General features: G+C 42.6%; 1 protein-coding gene across 2 annotated transcripts in view; it reads right to left on the bottom strand.

Annotated features, from left to right (window-relative positions):
* LOC100536537 (myozenin-3) overlaps positions 1–17,311 on the bottom strand; it is a 26,793-nt gene extending 9,482 nt beyond the window's left edge. Inside the window, exons 1-4 of one of the 2 annotated variants that reach the window (XM_073936101.1) lie at positions 16,903–17,192; positions 14,501–14,568; positions 13,179–13,270; positions 11,647–11,801 (exon numbers count right to left, since the gene is read on the bottom strand). In XM_073936101.1, coding sequence (XP_073792202.1) covers positions 11,647–11,801; positions 13,179–13,248 — 225 coding nt within the window. In that variant the 5' untranslated portion in view covers positions 13,249–13,270; positions 14,501–14,568; positions 16,903–17,192. Of the gene's footprint in view, positions 1–11,646; positions 11,802–13,178; positions 13,271–14,500; positions 14,569–16,902 lie in introns of both variants that reach the window. The other variant, XM_021469204.3, reaches the window with a different exon arrangement.

Below are 17,311 nucleotides of genomic sequence, written 5' to 3'. Positions count from 1 at the left end.
TGTCCAAAGCATCATCAATTCCATCCCTTCATGACAAAGTCACCCTGAACAAAGACTGTAAGATGGAAATGCGTCTCTGACAGCAATTCTTGTCATCTTGGAATAGCATATAAGGATATAATCTTCCACCATGATTATCTTACACAGCAGGAAGACATCCAACTGTTCACAGATGCAGCATCTTCCATCAGCTTTGGCGGATTCCTTTGCGGGTGATGGTTCGCTTCCAAATGGCCACACAAATTTAACAACCTCGTACAGTCAACAAACTTGCCATCATCCGGTCTTCACGAAATGTACCCAGTCATTATAGCAGCAATTCTTTATGAATGGTCCAAACACACCATACTTTTCCACTCCAACAATTCGGCAGTAGTCGATATCCTGAAAAAAGGCAGATCCCGTTCCCTAGCCATCATGCAACTTATTCGCAAACTAACCCTTATTTCTACTCAACACCAATTCCCATTTTGAGCCGCTTACATCCCAGGCTACCGGAATAGCATAGCTGACTCTTTGTCTCGTCTTTCTTTTCAGAAGTTCAGAACATTGGCCCCAGACTCCGACATTCATTCCACGCCAGTACCACTGCTTTCAGCAACGATCTTCAATTAAATTATCATCTGAAGTATCTCTCCAAAGCTTCACAGGAGGCCATTCTCAACAGCCTCGCCCACAGCACTCTCTCATCTTACCTAGCTGGCTGAAACTGTTTCAAGGCATTCCACTCTTACTACCAACTCCCTTTTCCATTATCGGAAGTTTGGTCCATCTGCAACTTCGACACGCACGGCCATTCCAACCTCAAAATCCGAGCAGCCACTATCAGGTCATACCTATCCGGTATTAACTTCATCTACAGGCTAGCAACTGGTCAGCCATGCCATGCCACTTCCCATTTCCATGTGGTCGTGTTAAATAAAGGCCTGAAGAAACAAGAACCACCAGTTATAGCTAATTGTCTATCTCTAACTTCCGACCTTCTGAGCCTATGCGTACATACCCTTCGCACAGGTTTCTCAAGTCCGCTCGTTGATCTAACCTTAGAATGCATGTTCCTTCTCACATTTCTCGGCTTCCTGAAGTGCTCTGAATGGCTCCTACCATGTCCGCCTTTAACCCATCCATCCATCCATGTCTCTCAGACATCTCGGTCCACACTTCTGACTCACTCACTTACACCCTAAAGAGAAGTAAAACCGACCAACATGGCGAATCAGCTCAAATCCAACTATTCCGCCTCAACTCAGGTCTTCTAAAGATTGCACTAACCTACGAGACAAAGCCCCCCACTCTGAGTCTACCAGGACAAGACTCCCTGATCAGCCGGTTCAACAATCATCTAAACTTCTCTTCTCAATCTTCATAAACATTACCTACTTCTCTCAAACAACTCTTAATAAAGGTTCTCAAGCAACGGTTGTATCGTGGTCCTTGATGGTGAAATAGAGTTAATAAATTAACAAAAGTTCAGCAGCAGGGCCACACCTAAGAAAACTTCCCTCATCTACTATTTGCGTGGAAGCAGACCCCCCCTAAACTGTTTGTCTCAGATTCTCACTCCCTCCCACCCCATTCCCCTCTAAACTCATCCACTCATACCCTACACCACCCTCCTTATGCCTCTTAACATCCCTCCCTCTCCTCTCTAACCATTACCTACTTCTCTCAAACAACTCGTAATAAAATTTCTCAAGCAACAGTTGTAGCGTGGTCCTTGATGGTGAAACTGCTTTTTGATTGGTCAGAATTAACATGTGGCAAAATGCCAATGAAACTCCTGCAGGTAAACAAACTGGCAGACACACAATGCGTGTTTTGACTATGGAGAGACGACTGCTCTGGTTGGTGTACTATATAGTTTGTATACATCACTTTAGACAAATTGTACATTTCGCAAATGAAGTGCCTTTAGCTGCGTCTAAAAAACAATATTTTTAATGCAATGCAAATGGCGAAAGTGCTTCGCACGTCACTTCACGAGGAGGTGTGAATTAATTTAGCTAAACTTGAGTACCATTGCTACATTTACACCTCCTCAAACAAACCGCACCAAGAGGGAAAACAAACTCTAGTGCGATTTAACCAAACTAAATAAAGCAGGTGTGAATACACTCTTAAATAGATTATAAACCTTACCATTTGTAAGAGTGCAGTGAGTGCACCATTCTGTGCTTCAGAATGTCTTTATTTAAATTTCTGTCGAGTTTCATTTGGTGCAAACAGCCAAATTTCTTATCACTGGAAATCTTGTCACATAGCGTGTTGTTAGGACACAGGGTTACAATGTAACCTGCTCATCTAATGCTTATGTTCATAATATGTATATTATTTTCTTATTAAAAACCACCTCCTGTGGAACTTTGAATCTGCACCTCATTTAGGAGTCTGCTACTGTCTACCTGAGGTTGCATTTTGGTCACAGATGCTTACTTTGAGAGCCTTACTAATGAATGAGTGATTTTCCATAAAGGCAACCTGGGGTGCTGAAAAATAATTGGGTAAACTGGGCGAGTTAAAATATCCAAAACAAAGACAGCGTTCTGGCATGGAAAACACATTTTTCAAAGCATAATATCTGACTTCAGCATTGTCTTTCAGATAAACAAGAATGTTCACTTAGCATTTTTCTAATATATGAGCAAACACATTATGGTACGTTTATGCTTTAGAAGAGTACAGCACCGTTATTGAAAAGAAAATAGAACATCGCTTGATTTATATCCAACTGAGACACATTTGAGAATGAAAAGTGAAATTGCAGCTGATTGTGGTGTTTCCTCTTTAAACCTTCGAGGAGGCTATTGTATAGACTACTTATCCTTAAGAATAACTGAGGACTGGGGTCGGGAAACACTAGATTAAGTGTCAGAATTCATGAGGAATAGTGAGTGGGGTCTGGATGCAGACCTCATGCAGGGCCATCTGAGCTGCATCCAATGCTTTTTAATGCGCTTACCTAACCCCACCCCTAACCCTACCAGTCACAGTAAAGCCTGGTTTATACTCGACGCATCCACTATGATTTATGATTTCGGCTGTCGGTGCGTCGGGCACTTTTTGAGACTCGAGCAAACAGTGCGCACGACGCCGCAACTGATTCGAGTTGAATATGAACCACTTTGAAGAGATTTTGTCTGAAACAGTACAACTGTACACACAACTTACAACCCGTGATCAGATAATCATATGATCAATAATCTTTGGATAGAAATTGCAACAGCCGTGGAAAAGAGAAAGTTTTTGTTAAAAGGTTTGGAAAAACCTGAAGGATAAGTTTATTAAAACCAAAAGAGGTCATGGCAAAAGTGGAGACCAGGTACACAATATTTTTTTGTAACTGTGCTTTTTTGTGATAATAAAACATGTATTTGTAGAGTAATGTTCTGTTGTCATTATTTACAAATACAGAATATGTTTTTCCATCGGTAACACTGATTTATATATTTGTGGAGCGGGCTAAGTTTAGAAAGTATTTTTTATTATGCTTTTTATTTTATTTATTATATTTTAGTATGCTTTTATTTTTGCCATAATAAAAATATATTTGTAGAGCAAGTCATGTTCTCTTGTGATTAATATTATAATAAACTTTAAATAGTAAAACTGTCCGAGATATCAACAAAAGCACGTGATTTGATAAAAAAATGGTTATAAAAGTGCTTATAACAATTAAAATAATGTATAAAAACAATACAAAACCAATAGTTTAAAAATATTGAACGATAATATGATATGACGTAGTTCCGGAAACTTCCTACTTCTCTGTTTATCCGTCTGACTTTACGGTGGGTTTCGTTTGAGTGATGCAATCTCAGCTTGCATTATAAAGGCTGCATCCAGATATTACTATTTTACATATTGTCAGAAAAGTGGAAAATTTATACAAATTCATATGATTTTAATCAAATGAAAAACATGATTTTTAAAAGTGCTGTGTGTAGGTTTTTAACTTATCTTAAGCATAAAATATCATATTATGTTTTTAATATAGATATAGAAACATGCTAGTGAAGATTCTTGTTTATCTGAAAGACAAAGCCGTTTTGTCAGATATTCTGCTTTGAAATCTGCATTATGGCTGTCTTTATTAAACCCGGCCAATGCCAATTCAGTCAATTATATTTCAACACCCCGGGTTGCATTGATGGAAAGCAAAGTATTTGATTCATTCATTCAGAAAGGCTCTTAAAGTGTGCTCTCACGACCAAAATGCAACCTCTGGTGGACAGAAGCAGACACCAAAATGAGACGCAGATTCAGAGTTCCACATGAGGTGGTTATTAATTAGCAAATAATTTAAATATTACAATTGTAAACATTGGGTAAGCAGGTTACATTGTAATCTCATGTCCAAACAATATTCTACATGGCGAGATTTGTAGTAATAAGCAATTTGGCTGTTTGCATCAACAGACATTTAAATACAGACATTCAGAATAGTACTTCACTCCAAATGGTAAGGTTTATAATATAATTAGTACATATTAAACCTCTTTAACATTATTAATTGTGGATGCTGAATCACTGATATGTGTCACAGTTCCAAAGTTCAATTTCAAGCGGTTTTATTTTTTTTTCAAGATTTGAGGTGAATCTGCTGCTGCCTTCAGTAGTATGACAATAAATGTCATATGAAATGGCATTCAAACTTGCAATATTAGCACTGAATAAACACATGATGTGATCATTGTCATAATTTTCTGTTGTTCTTCTGCAAGTAATAGATGCCGTATCTAAAATATAAATTGTTAGAACAACTTTTAATATGGATAATATTCCTTCTTTCGCTTGCCATTGCTTTTATTTAGAACATGGGCTGCGTCCGAAACCGCATACTTCCATACTATATAGTACGGCAAAATCAGTATGCGAGCCGAGTAGTATGTCCGAATTCATAGAATTTGAAAATCAGTATGCGAAAAGTACCCGGATGACTTACTACTTCCGGCGAGATTCCGGAGTGCGCATCCCATGCATGCTGCGCTATCCCATGATGCCCCGCGAGCGAATTCATGAATGGAAGTAAAGCGACGCAACTGACGCACGTAGGTCACGTGACCATGACAAAATGGCGGATGTAGTACGTCCGAATTCCATTCATACTTTTCACATTCATACTGTATAGAACGTACTTTTCTAACGGCCGAGTAGTACGTTTAAATTCAAATGCAGTACCTACTGAGTAGTAGGTGGTTTCGGACGCAGCCATGGTCTTTAGGCTTAACAGCTGTTGGTGTCGTTAATCTGGCAACCTGCGCTTGCATTCATTTTGAATCAGGTGTGCAATACCACTGGGAAACCAACTCACATATTGTGCCACCTAGCCCACAACTAAACCTAGCCCTCATTGGGGGGTGAGCAAAAAATACAAAAATGTACAAAAGGAGACATTACTAGTTGATAAAATGTTGCCACTAAATATAAACATTGTGAATTCTTTCGGACTAAACTAGTTTTTGTATAACATGGGGAACAATTTAATTCCTCATCTAGGGAACTTCAACACTGGGTCCAACCAGAACGCTAGGGGGATCACCTCTTTTACACGTCTTGAAGCACATGTGAAATCAATCTAATGTAATTAAGCAGGTGTCGTCAGACCAGAGAGTATAAAAGCCTGCACTGAGCATTCAGTGTTAACTTCTTTGCTTTCAAGAAGCACACACATAAAAAAGCACCCTCTTTCTGTGACCATTCATTACTGACTTGCATACACAAAATCGCTCTGGTTACTAAAGTGACCCTTGTTCCCAGAGGAGGGGAACGGAAATGCTATTGTTGGATTTATTCATTGATCCACGAATGGGGATTTCGTTTCAGAAAGCCAATCGTCTGAAAGAGTATACAACGGGCCAATGAAATGCCAATGAATTGGCAGCGTAAGCTTGCGCACGTGTGCCTTATTGCCAATTAGCTCCGCATATAAGCACAGGGGAAGCAAGGAAACACCATCCTTTTAAGCTGAAGAGACTGACACTTACAGCTAAGGAACAGTCATTATGGCGATGCTAAATAGCATTTAGCACTTTAGTAACCAGAGCGTTCCCCTTCGGATGGGGAACTTCAATGCTATTGGTGGATTTATTCATTTATCCACGAATAGGTAAATATCTGGAAAACACCTTAATGACAGCACCTTACCTTTGCCTCTGATGAGAGGATAGCCAGGCATAGCGTGAGCGCTCCTTTATCAAAGAGAGGCGCGGTCCTCCAACGTGGTCCCCGGCCCTTACTTATCCCACTTCAAAAGAAGTTTTACAGATTTAGATATATTTTTTGGGAAGTCGCAAGCATCTAGATAATTCTAGGAAAATACGACAGTACGTTGGGAAAGCGTGCAGTCCCGATAGGGGGGATGCTGCAGAGGTCATCTGCTACCCAATGGGTAGATATACCCAAAACGCGGGCTGACCAGCGGGCAGACCTACAACGTAGTGGGCCAGCAAGTGACTCCTCCGCTGAGTCAGTGCTGGGGGCCTCGGAGGAATCTGCAGGGCTCACCTAACGGGGAACTTTACTGATCTCCGTGTTAGGGAGAATGGCGCAGCAAGCATGTTTCAACACCACCATCTGTGCTGAGAGAGCCCTCGGTCAGGGGACAAAACAACTGGCAATGAGCGTTCTCGGGAGAAGCAAACAGATCGATCTGGGCTTCCCCGAATCGCGGTCATATCAGCTGAACAGACTCGGGGTGGAGTCTCCATTCTCCAGGACGTAAAGGCTGCCGTGAGAGTGCATTGGCTGCACGGTTGAGTTTGCCTGGAATGTGAATGGCGCACAGCGATTTCACCTGCGCATGACTCCAGAGGAGCAGACGGCGGGCGAGCTGAGACATGCGGCGAGAGCGAATACCCCTATGCGGTTGATATACCCCACCGCAGCCGTGCTGTCCGTCCTGAACAGCACGTGTTGCTGCTCCAGCACCGGAAAAAAACGGTGGAGAGCGAGGAACACTGCCAACAGCTCCAGGCGATTGATAATCCCATGCAACTGGGTTCCTTTCCACAGGCCTGCAGCTGCATGCCTGCAGCACATAGCCCCCCAGCCCGTGTTGGAAGCATCTGTTGAGACAACAACATGACTGGACGCCTGTCCTAGAGGCACTCCGGCCTGTAGGAACGAGGGGTCGTTCCAAGGGCTGAGGGTGCGGCGACACAGCACAGTAACAGAGACTTGGTGTATGCCCGCGTACCATGCGCGTCTGGGGACTCGATCATGAAGCCAGTGCTGGAGTGGTCTCATATGGAGTAATCCGAGCGGCGTGACAGCGGCTGCGGATGCCATATGCCCCAGGAGCCTCTGAAAAAATTTCAGTGGGACCACTATTTTGCTGTCAAGCTCTCTCAGACAGTTCAGCATCAGCTGAGCGTGCTCTCCGGAGAGGCGCGCTGTCATGGTGACCGAGTCCAGCTCCAGCCTGAGAAAAGAGATCCTCTGCACTGGGGCGAATTTGCTCTTTTCTCGGTTGACCTGAAGCCCCAACAGGTGGAGGTGCCAGAGCACCTTGTCTCTGTGCATAATCATTTGCTTCTGACCCGCGGAGACAGAGAGAGCCCAAAGGGGAGGACTTTGTATTGCCACGCTCGACCTTCGAATGCAAACCGCAGAAACTGACGGTGGCGGGGAAGAATGGTTACATGAAAATATGCGTCCTTTAGGTCTATTGCTGCAAACCAATCTCGAGGACGAATGCAGGAGGATGCGCCTCTGCGTGAGCATTCTGAACGGCAGCTTGTGCAGACAACGGTTCAAAATGGCCAGATCTAGGATTGGCCGTGACTCACCTCTCTTCTTGGGTACGATAAAGTACTGACTGTAAAACCCGCTCTCCATCTCGGCTGGAGGGACCGGCTTAATTGCATCCTTTGCCAGGAGGACAGCAATCTCCTCTCGCAAGACAGGGGCGGACAGGGGGCTGACCCTGGTGAAATACACACCCGTGAACTTGGGGGCCGTTTTGGGAACTGGATCGCATAACCGAGTCTGATTGTGTGTATGAGCCACCGCGAAAGGCTGGCCCAAGCTAACCAGGCAGGCAGAGCTCTCGCTAATGGACTGATCACTACAATCGCTGATGTACCAGCAGTGGGGCAGCGTGGAGTGGGTGTGCTGATCCAGGAAGTGCGAGGGTCCTGCGGAAGAGCTGGGGGCGAGAGATTCGCTCTCACTCTGCACCCCAACTCCGGAGAGGGGGCTCGAGGGGTGGGGGAAAGGAGACCATCCCCCCAGCGCTCGTGAGCCACTGGCGAAGCGCACAGAGCCTGCAAGCTGGGAAACAGAGCGTCTCGGACTGGCAGGGTTCGTGCTGTCACACCTGGGGAAGCGGAAAAGTGCTCTTTCATTGATGTTTTCGTGGCACTGAAAAGTCTCAGGGACGCTTCGCAGTCTGTTTACAGCACTTAACGGCGCCCGCTGCAGTGCAGGGGACAGCTGGGGTGGTTCGTCCCTTCACAAGGGCTAGCCGCGTTCTCAATTGCGCAACAGTCATGGCATCGCAATGACGACATGAACTGCCCGCGAGCACCGAATTAACATGTTGGACCCCCAAACATGCAACGCAGTGATCGTGCCCATCATCCGGAGACAAGAAACCACCGCATCCAGAAACGCACAGTTGGAGCGCCAACCTAAAAAATACGTTCTGCACGTCTGTGTTGCTCTTTTAGGAAATAAGCAACTATACGCACCGCTCTGGAGGACCGGACCCAAAGAACGCCAGGCAAGGGAGAATCCCAGCTTGACCGTCTGCCGCCACGTGTTCCTTTTCTGGACCGGGAGAACTCTCGTTCGCTCAAATTGCTGATAATAGCAGGAGGAACCCTCATCGACTCTCTCAGAAGGCTGTAAAGTCTCTGAAGCGAAAAGGATGGCGTTTCCCTGCTTCCCCTGTGCTTATATGAAGAGCTAATTGGCAATAAGGCACACATGCGCAAGCTTATGTTACCAATTCATTGGCATTTCATTAGCCCGTTGTATACTCTTTCAGACGATTGGCTTTCTGAAACGAAATCCCCATTCGTGGAATAATGAATAAATCCACCAATAGCATTTCCGTTCCCCATCCAAAGGGGAAACAAAAAAAACTGACAACATACTTTTTTGTTTTGATATGGCAGAGAACAACTTTAAAAGTTATGTGCCACCATGTCCCCGTTTTATCATGGCTGGTGACTTACATGATTTGTGTTTAGAGTGTTTGGGAGAGGAGCATGCCCTGGCAGCATTTGAGAATGCTGACTGTGGACACTGTGATTATCTCTCCCGCAAGGTGCTGCATAGTCAGAGGGAGTTCTCTAATAAAACTCCCGTGACGTGCGCTCCTCGCAATTTGGGTCCCTCTCGTGCTGAGGCTGAGCGTAGACTTTGGTCGTGGGGTTCGCAGCTAGATCTGGCGGCTGAGATGGATGATGGAAGCTGTCCTTTCTCTTTCTGTATCCGTGAGATCTAGTCCTCCCTCGGGAGCATCAGAAGCACGCTCTGCAGTTACTTCTGCGCTAGTGGGAGGGCAGCGTCCTCCGTTTCCGAGGAAACAGATGCACCGCTGCAGCAAATGCAAAGAGGGTCGGGGACTGCCGCCCCAGTCAGTGGAATATGAGGAGTTAGTGAAGGTGATTTCACGTGCTGCTGACAGGTTTGATGTAATAGACTGGCAACCAGCACGTGAGCAGCAGCAGCTGGGTCTTACAGGAATGCTGGATGAGAGAGAATTACCTAGCAGAGTAGATCCTCCACTGAGGGACCTCCCCTTTTGTCCAAAACTACATGATGCTGATTAGCTGATGGAAAAATCCATATTCAGCACGTTTATGACACCAAAAATGGTTATTTATTCAGCAGTTTGTGGGCTGGGGGAAAAAGCATGTACAGAAATGCCTATAATAGAAGAGGATTTAGCACGTCATATTCATCCAGATTAAAAATCTGCAAGGGTCCCTCCTTTGTCGTCCAGACCACTAAGAGTAACATCGGCTCTTGTCGGCAAAGCATTTATGATGGCTGGTCAGTCTATTTTAGTGTTGCAGGCATATCAGGCTGACCTAATTAAAGAGTGCTTAGACGATGGGGGAGCGACACCTGAACAGCTTCGAGAAGCTCTTCAGGCGTCGGGTTTAGCTCTGGGACTGGATGCCATGGTGCAGACGTGGCCGAGGCTACGAGTCTGTATGCTTATCCCCTGGTCGCTCTGCTCCCAGGAGTCCTGGAGAGGGTCCATCAACAATCCAGTTACTTCTGGTAGCCCCATTTTGGCCTACGAGCTCCAGGGGTCCCTCCACAAGTAAGCTTTATGCCCTAAAATGGGGTCTTGTTTCAGCTTGGTGCAGAGAACACCAGCTGAGCCCAGTCAGCTGTCAGGTAGCCTCAGTGCTGGAATTTCTCCAAGATCGCCTGTCTGCTGGGTTAGCTGCTTCCACTCTGAGAGTGTACGTGTCAGCCATAGTGGCTTACCGTTCCCCCCTAGATGATGAGTCACTGAGACAGGATCCGCTAATTCGTCGCTTCTTTCGTAAAGGCCTGTCAGCACACACAGGGTACCGACATGGGATTTAACATTTGTGCTCAAGGGCATCTCTGTTCCCCCATCTGAGCCACAGCAGGAGGCATCATATAAGTTTCTGACACTAAAATCTGCTTTTTTATTAGCTATTTCTTCCCTAAAAAGGGTTGGTGTCCGCCAGGCTTTGTCGGTTGCACCTTCATTTCTGGAGTTTTCTCCAGGTATGTCTAAAGCCTTTCTTTATCCTAGACTGGGGTATGTGCCAAAGGTGCTCACTCATGTGCCGAGACCTGCTGTGCTGCAGGCCTTTAATCCGCTCCCATTTCAGTCGTCGAACCAAGAGAAATTAAATTTACTCTGCCCAGTTAGGTCTCTGAATACATATGTTAACCGGGTTATCAACTGGAGAAAGAGAGATCAGTTACTGGTCTGCTTTGGACCCTCAAAGAGGGGGAGTCTGGTGAATAAGCAGACAATAAGTAATTGGATAGTTGAGACTATCTCAATTATCTATCATGCTGCTGGACATCCCGCACCTAAATTTGTTAAGGCCCAAATTGTTTCTGGCTCTCACATTTGTTTGGCGGCAGGATGGTCAAAACCACATACATTTGTGTGTCACAATCAACTCGATGTAGACCCCTCACCAGGGTCCTCTGTTCTCACTGCGTAGTGTGCGTTCACAGTCAGCAGTAAGTCTGGCCTAGTGGGTATTGTGTTCCCCTAGCGTTCTGGTCGGACGCAGCATTGAAGTTCCCTAGATGGAGAACGTCTCGGGTTACGTATGTAACCATAGTCCCCGAGTGGGAACGAGACACTGCATCTTCCGCCATACTCTCTTCTGCCTGTTACTTCTTTTAAGCAAATTCGAAGTTAACACTGAATGCTCAGTGCAGGCTTTTATACTCTCTGGTCTGACAACACCTTTTAATTACATTAGATTGATTTCACATGTGCTTCAAGACATGTATAAAAGAGGTGATCCCCTAGCGTTCTGGTTGGATGCAGTGTCTCGTTCCCTCTCGGGGAACTATGGTTACATATGTGACCCGAGACATTTTTATTAAAGCAATAATTTTACTGTATGGAGCTAAACTGGGGTCAATTTTGAATTTAATCTTTAACCTTCATAAGTTCAAAAGTCTTACATTAAGATGCCCATGTGCAATGTTCTCCAAGGTGAACCTCTCGACCCTTTTGAGTCTCTCATGAAACATTATAGATCCTCGGTTGGACCTCAGTTTAAGCTCCTCCATCATTAGATCCTGAGGAACACAGATCTTCTTTCCCAGGTTCAGAGATGCTGATTTACAAAAGATTAAAAATACAATTTTACATTAATAACAGAACTACCATTTATTATTAAATTGTTAAAATGTTAGGAACTAGTACTTACAATACTATAAATTAGGGTAACACTTTACAGTAAGGTTTATTAGTTAATGCATTTACTAACATGAACTAATCATGAACAACACATGCACAGCATTTATTAATGATAATTGAACATTTACTAATGCATTATTAACATTCAAGTCCATGCTTGTTAACATTAGTTAATGCACCATGAGTTAACGAACTAATAATGAACTACTGTATTTTCATTAACTAACGTTAACTAACATGAACAAATACTGTAGTAAATGTATTGTTCATTGTTTGTTCATCTTAGTAAATGCATTAATTAACATTAACTAATAAACCTTATTGTAAAGTGTGACCTAAATTAGTAATAACTTCACATTTCATGTTAAAGACACAGGATTTAACCATTGTGTACTGTTTAAATTTACAACCCCTTTGTTATATTTGTGCTTGTTTTTGCCTCATTGACTACCATTATAATGACATTTTTTTTTGTAAAAATTAAAGCTTTTACCTTATCCCGAAAGGGAAAACCAACAAACATTAAGAATGCATGATTATATGCTGTCATGTCTTTGCAATCAAAAAAGTTTGTTATAATGGAAATAAATGGGGCAAAATGCAGCCACCAACATAAGTGGTGGTAAAAAAAGGGTTGTCAATTTTAGTTCTGGTTAGGGTGTTGTTAAAAAAAAAATTAAAAGCATTTTCTGAAAATATGGGTCAAAATAGGTTTTGACCCCAAAAATCATTCTATTTGCTGAAACAGAGTAAGTTGTGGCAAAACTAATACTCAAAATCACATAAGAGTGGATGAAAACATCCCTTACAGCACACACAAAGGGGTTAAAAAATGTTTACGTTTTATCTAATTAAATACCATCATTCATAATTATTGTCAAAAACGTTTTCTGTCCCAAATTTGACTCAAATTAAATCATTCTGTTTAAAACAGGCATCTGAGTGTAACGTCAGTCAAATACAGTTTGTTCTGTAATATTTAAGAGTATTCAAATCTTTCCCAATCAGGCATAGATGAGTCATGGTCTCCTGGAGTAAAGCATTTAGTCTCCTGCCATCATGTTACATTACAAATACTCTTACTGTTTTGGGAACCCAGTCAAAACAGGTGAGAAGTGCCAGAACAGAAAATGAAAATTTGGCTGTCTGCTTTCACTTAGGCTGTTCAGCTTTCCCCCGCACTTCATAGTGCCTTGCTTTCAAGCTGATTTCTTTGAGTCACTTATATCCATTGACATGGCATGCTGTTTATAGAAACTAGAGACTTTTTTCTCCTTCTTCTGATGTGTCTTACCTCTTTCTGTGTCCGAGCCAGGCTGCTGTTCCTCTTTTTCCCTGGATACTTCAGTATGTGGAACAGGCATGATGATGATCTAGATTAACTAACTAGCATCAAGACAAACTTTGATGTCAAATTGAGAAAATAAATGGGCCTAGCCTAAAACATTTTAGGTTGATGCAAAACAGAAATGTATGAAAATTATGAACCATGGTTTTATAACATGGTCAAACAACAATTCAGCAATGGTTTAATTGCTACATTAACCGTTTTTTAACTCTGGTGTTTGTAGTAAAACTGGTAGCATAATGCATACTGCTAACATATTTTAGCATCTTTTAATCACACTGCTAATATGTTTATCACATACGCTCACATACGCTTGTTTCTAACTTGATTTACCATACAGCAAATGTTTCTTAAATAACCAAATCATTTAGCAAACAAGTTGCTAGCATTTTTAAGTCACCTACACTTTAACAAAATGCTAACATGTTTTAACTTTAGCTATGATTTAACAGATTGCTAGAAGGTTTCTAAACTGACTTAATTTAGCCAGAATGTTGTATCATGTGGGTAGCATGTTTTCCATCACCAAAATGAACCATTTTAATACAATTAAAATAAAGCAAAAAACATGGTTACAAGTAAACAATTCTAACCACAATCAAGGAAGCAAGCAAGGTCAAAAACACTTTCATTGTATTATAATATGCTTTTATCTTCACCTAATGATCCCAGCGACTCCAATATGATTCATTCAGTAATTCATTTGTTCCCAAACCCCTCCCTAGCTGGATGCTAATCTGCACTGATTGTATGTTGTGATTGGTCGACTGCATTCAGCGTGAGACAGAGGCTGTGTCTGAAATTACTCAGTAGGTACTGCATTTAAATTTAAACGTACTACTCGGCCGTTAGAAAAGTACATTCTATACAGTATGAATGCAGTGGCGCAGTAGGTAGTGCTGTCATCTCACAGCAAGAAGGTCGCTGCTTCGAACCTCGGCTCAGTTGGCGTTTCTGTGTCGAGTTTGCATGTTCTCCCTGCCTTGGCGTGGGTTTCCTCCGGCTTTCCCCCACAGTCTAAAGACATTTGGTACAGGTGAATTGGGTAAGCTAAATTGTCCGTAGTGTGTGTGTGGATGTTTCCCAGGGATAGGTTGCAGCTGGAAGGGCATACGCTGCGTAAAAACTTGCTGAATAAGTTGGTCATTTTTTTCCGCTGTGGCGACCCCGGATCAATAAAAGGACTAAGCCGACAAGAAAATAAATGAATGAATGAATAGAATTCGGGCGTACTACATCCACCATTTTGTCATGGTCACGTGACCTACCTGCGTCAGTTGCATCGCTTCACTCCCATTCATGATTTCTCTCGTGGGGCATCAGGGAATAGCGCAGCCTGCATAGGATGCACACTTCAGAATTTCGCCGTAAGTAGTAAGTCATCCGGGTACTTCTTGCATACTAGTTTTAGAATTCTTTGAATTCGGACATACTACCTGGCTCGCATACTGATTTTGGCCCACTGTATAGTGTGAAAGTATGCGGTTTTGGATGCAGCCAGAGAGAAATGCCCAGCACAGCTTATCAACAAGTAATAAGAAAGAGTGTACGAATTTAACACCAGCATATTGCTCTATTTTTAACTTTAAATCCGTAACCAAAGCAACCTGTCACATTTTCAACGTGGCATTACGCAACATGAGAATATGAAGAGTTAACCATATACAGTACAAGTGGTTAAGTAATAAAACACAATTAATACATAATTTGCAAGCTAGATAAAACAAGAGGTAAAGATCTATGCGGGACTAAATTTTGAATCCCGCTCCCGCCGGGTTTTAGCCCGAACCCCACCGCTCCCGCTTATATTCATCATTTGTTGTCCTGCTGCCCGACCCACCCGTTTTCTACCTGCCACGCCCGATCCCGCTAAAGAGCGGGGGAGAACAAAACCGAAAATCACCCAGCTATACAGAGGCCAGACAGCCTATAACAAGCAGTCAGTATAAACACACACACACACACACACACACACAGACAAAGGTCTCTCTCTCTCTCATTCGCACACACACACACACACACACACACACACACACACACAGCAACTAACAAGCTAAACACAGCATCGTACTGTTTCATTCACACACATACTTACGCGTGCTCACTCGCTTGGGAGTCGGGAGCGATATTGCTAGACGGCCCGCTCCCGTCCCAAATTAAACCCATTACCGACCGCTCCCAGGCTTTATTCGGAAATTTATTCCCGCGCCGCAGAAATCTTATCGGGTCCTGCAGGACAGCTGCGGGAATGCAGACCTCTACAAAGAGGCAACTATTTTAATCGCACTTACACTTGTGAAATGGAGGAAGAAATTGATCCATGAACTGTGTACTGTAAAATTCCTGTCAAGCTCTGACAAAGTCCCATACATCAACAGTCTTTTCTGATCCTTCCTTTAACAAACAGCGGATGAATTTCCTGTTGTAAGTGTGCAGATTGCTGAAGCACAAGGCTGGAGCTATAATGCTGAGGTATTTTTTGCAAAATATAAACTTCAACCACTGACTCTTCACTGCCTCATCTTTGGGTAGGGAAACTTTCCTTCACACTTCAGAGCACAGCTTCTATGCGACTTGATTGAACCGGGATCTGTTACAGTGTTTGTCTTCCTTTTTCTATCTACAGTGTTTGTGGGCAGGGCCAGGAGGTTCAACTTTCCCGGGTCTGAGCAAGCAACAAATAAGCTGGGATTGAGCTCTGTATGGACGTCATGCTGACACGGCTAAAAATTTATCCAAGTTGCATTCATTCGAAACACTATAAGTCGATTCTTTTATAGATGAATCAATAGTTTTAAACACGGTGCACTTTCAGATTTTAGCCTCAGCTGACTTTTTTACTTTGTGCTGTGTTACACACTACATGGAAGTTCATTTAAAAAAATACATAATAGGGGCTCTTTAAGCATGGTTTTACTACAATTAATTTTCAAAAAATGTAATTACAATTCAGAAATGGTTTTCCTACATTAACCCTAGTTTAACCATGATATTTGTGGTAAAATTTAAATTATACAAATGTCAATCTATAACCAAAAAACACGGTTTTACATTTGTGTTTCTAGCATCATTTAAGCACACTGCTAACATGTTTAGTACATTGCCTGTATCTTAAAATGATTTAGTAAAGCAAAGGTTTTTTAAAACACTTTTAACATACAGCTATCATGTTTCTATCACAATTTAGAAAGTTGCTAGTATGTTTTAACATGTCACCAGCATTAACACAGAGCTATGTTTTAACTTGTTTGTTTGAATTAATTGTTAACTAAGCATGTTTCTTATATGATTTAACAATCGCAGAACGTTGTTTCATGTGGGCAGCATGTTTAATTAACACATTTACCATGTTTTTTATTTTACTTTTTTATCGTAAAACAGTTACTGTAGTATACACTTTACAATAATAAAATCGTGGTTTATTGTCCTAATCGTGACCTGGTCTTACTGGAAGAAGAGACAGTACTGTCGCAATGTGATCTCCTGGCTAAATTAATAAAGGAAATAATGGTTAACATGTTAGTACATTTATCATTCAGTGTTTTACTTTCCCAACTGGAATTCATCTGATTGGACCCTTTCTTTACATTAATATCCTTTCATTTAAAATCAGGCCTGAAAAAGTTTAGACCAGAGAACAAATAAATCTGTTTATTACAGCAAAACTTACCAATTTAAAATCCTGTCTTTGCCTTGCTGTCAGTCCCACTGATGAGCTCCGTTCTGAGGTAGAAACGGCTATGTGAGCCCACATCAGACACACCGCGTGGACCTTCTTTTCTGCCCTGTTAGATCACTCTCTTATTATAGCAAGTGAGGTGTATCTAATGGGCATGGATTAGCCTTGTGGAGCTTCAGCATCCACACTAATGAAAATTTGATCCAGTGGCTATAACACTAAGCATGCAGACCGGTGACCGCAGAGGAAGGCAAGACTCATATACAAGTATGTCAGTCTCTGAGATTTAACCCAGTTTGGTGAAGGCATTGGAGAGGGCTGCGGGGGTGATACACATTTGCATGAAAATGCAATGGAAGTTAGCACTTTTTTACCCCTCCTATTTAAATTTGTATTCTAT

The sequence above is a fragment of the Danio rerio genome, chromosome 21, assembly GCF_049306965.1.
Source record: "Danio rerio strain Tuebingen ecotype United States chromosome 21, GRCz12tu, whole genome shotgun sequence".
Classification (NCBI taxonomy): Eukaryota; Metazoa; Chordata; class Actinopteri; order Cypriniformes; family Danionidae; genus Danio; species Danio rerio.
Note: the sequence above shows the minus strand (reverse complement) of the source record. Positions and strands in the feature narration are given on the sequence as shown.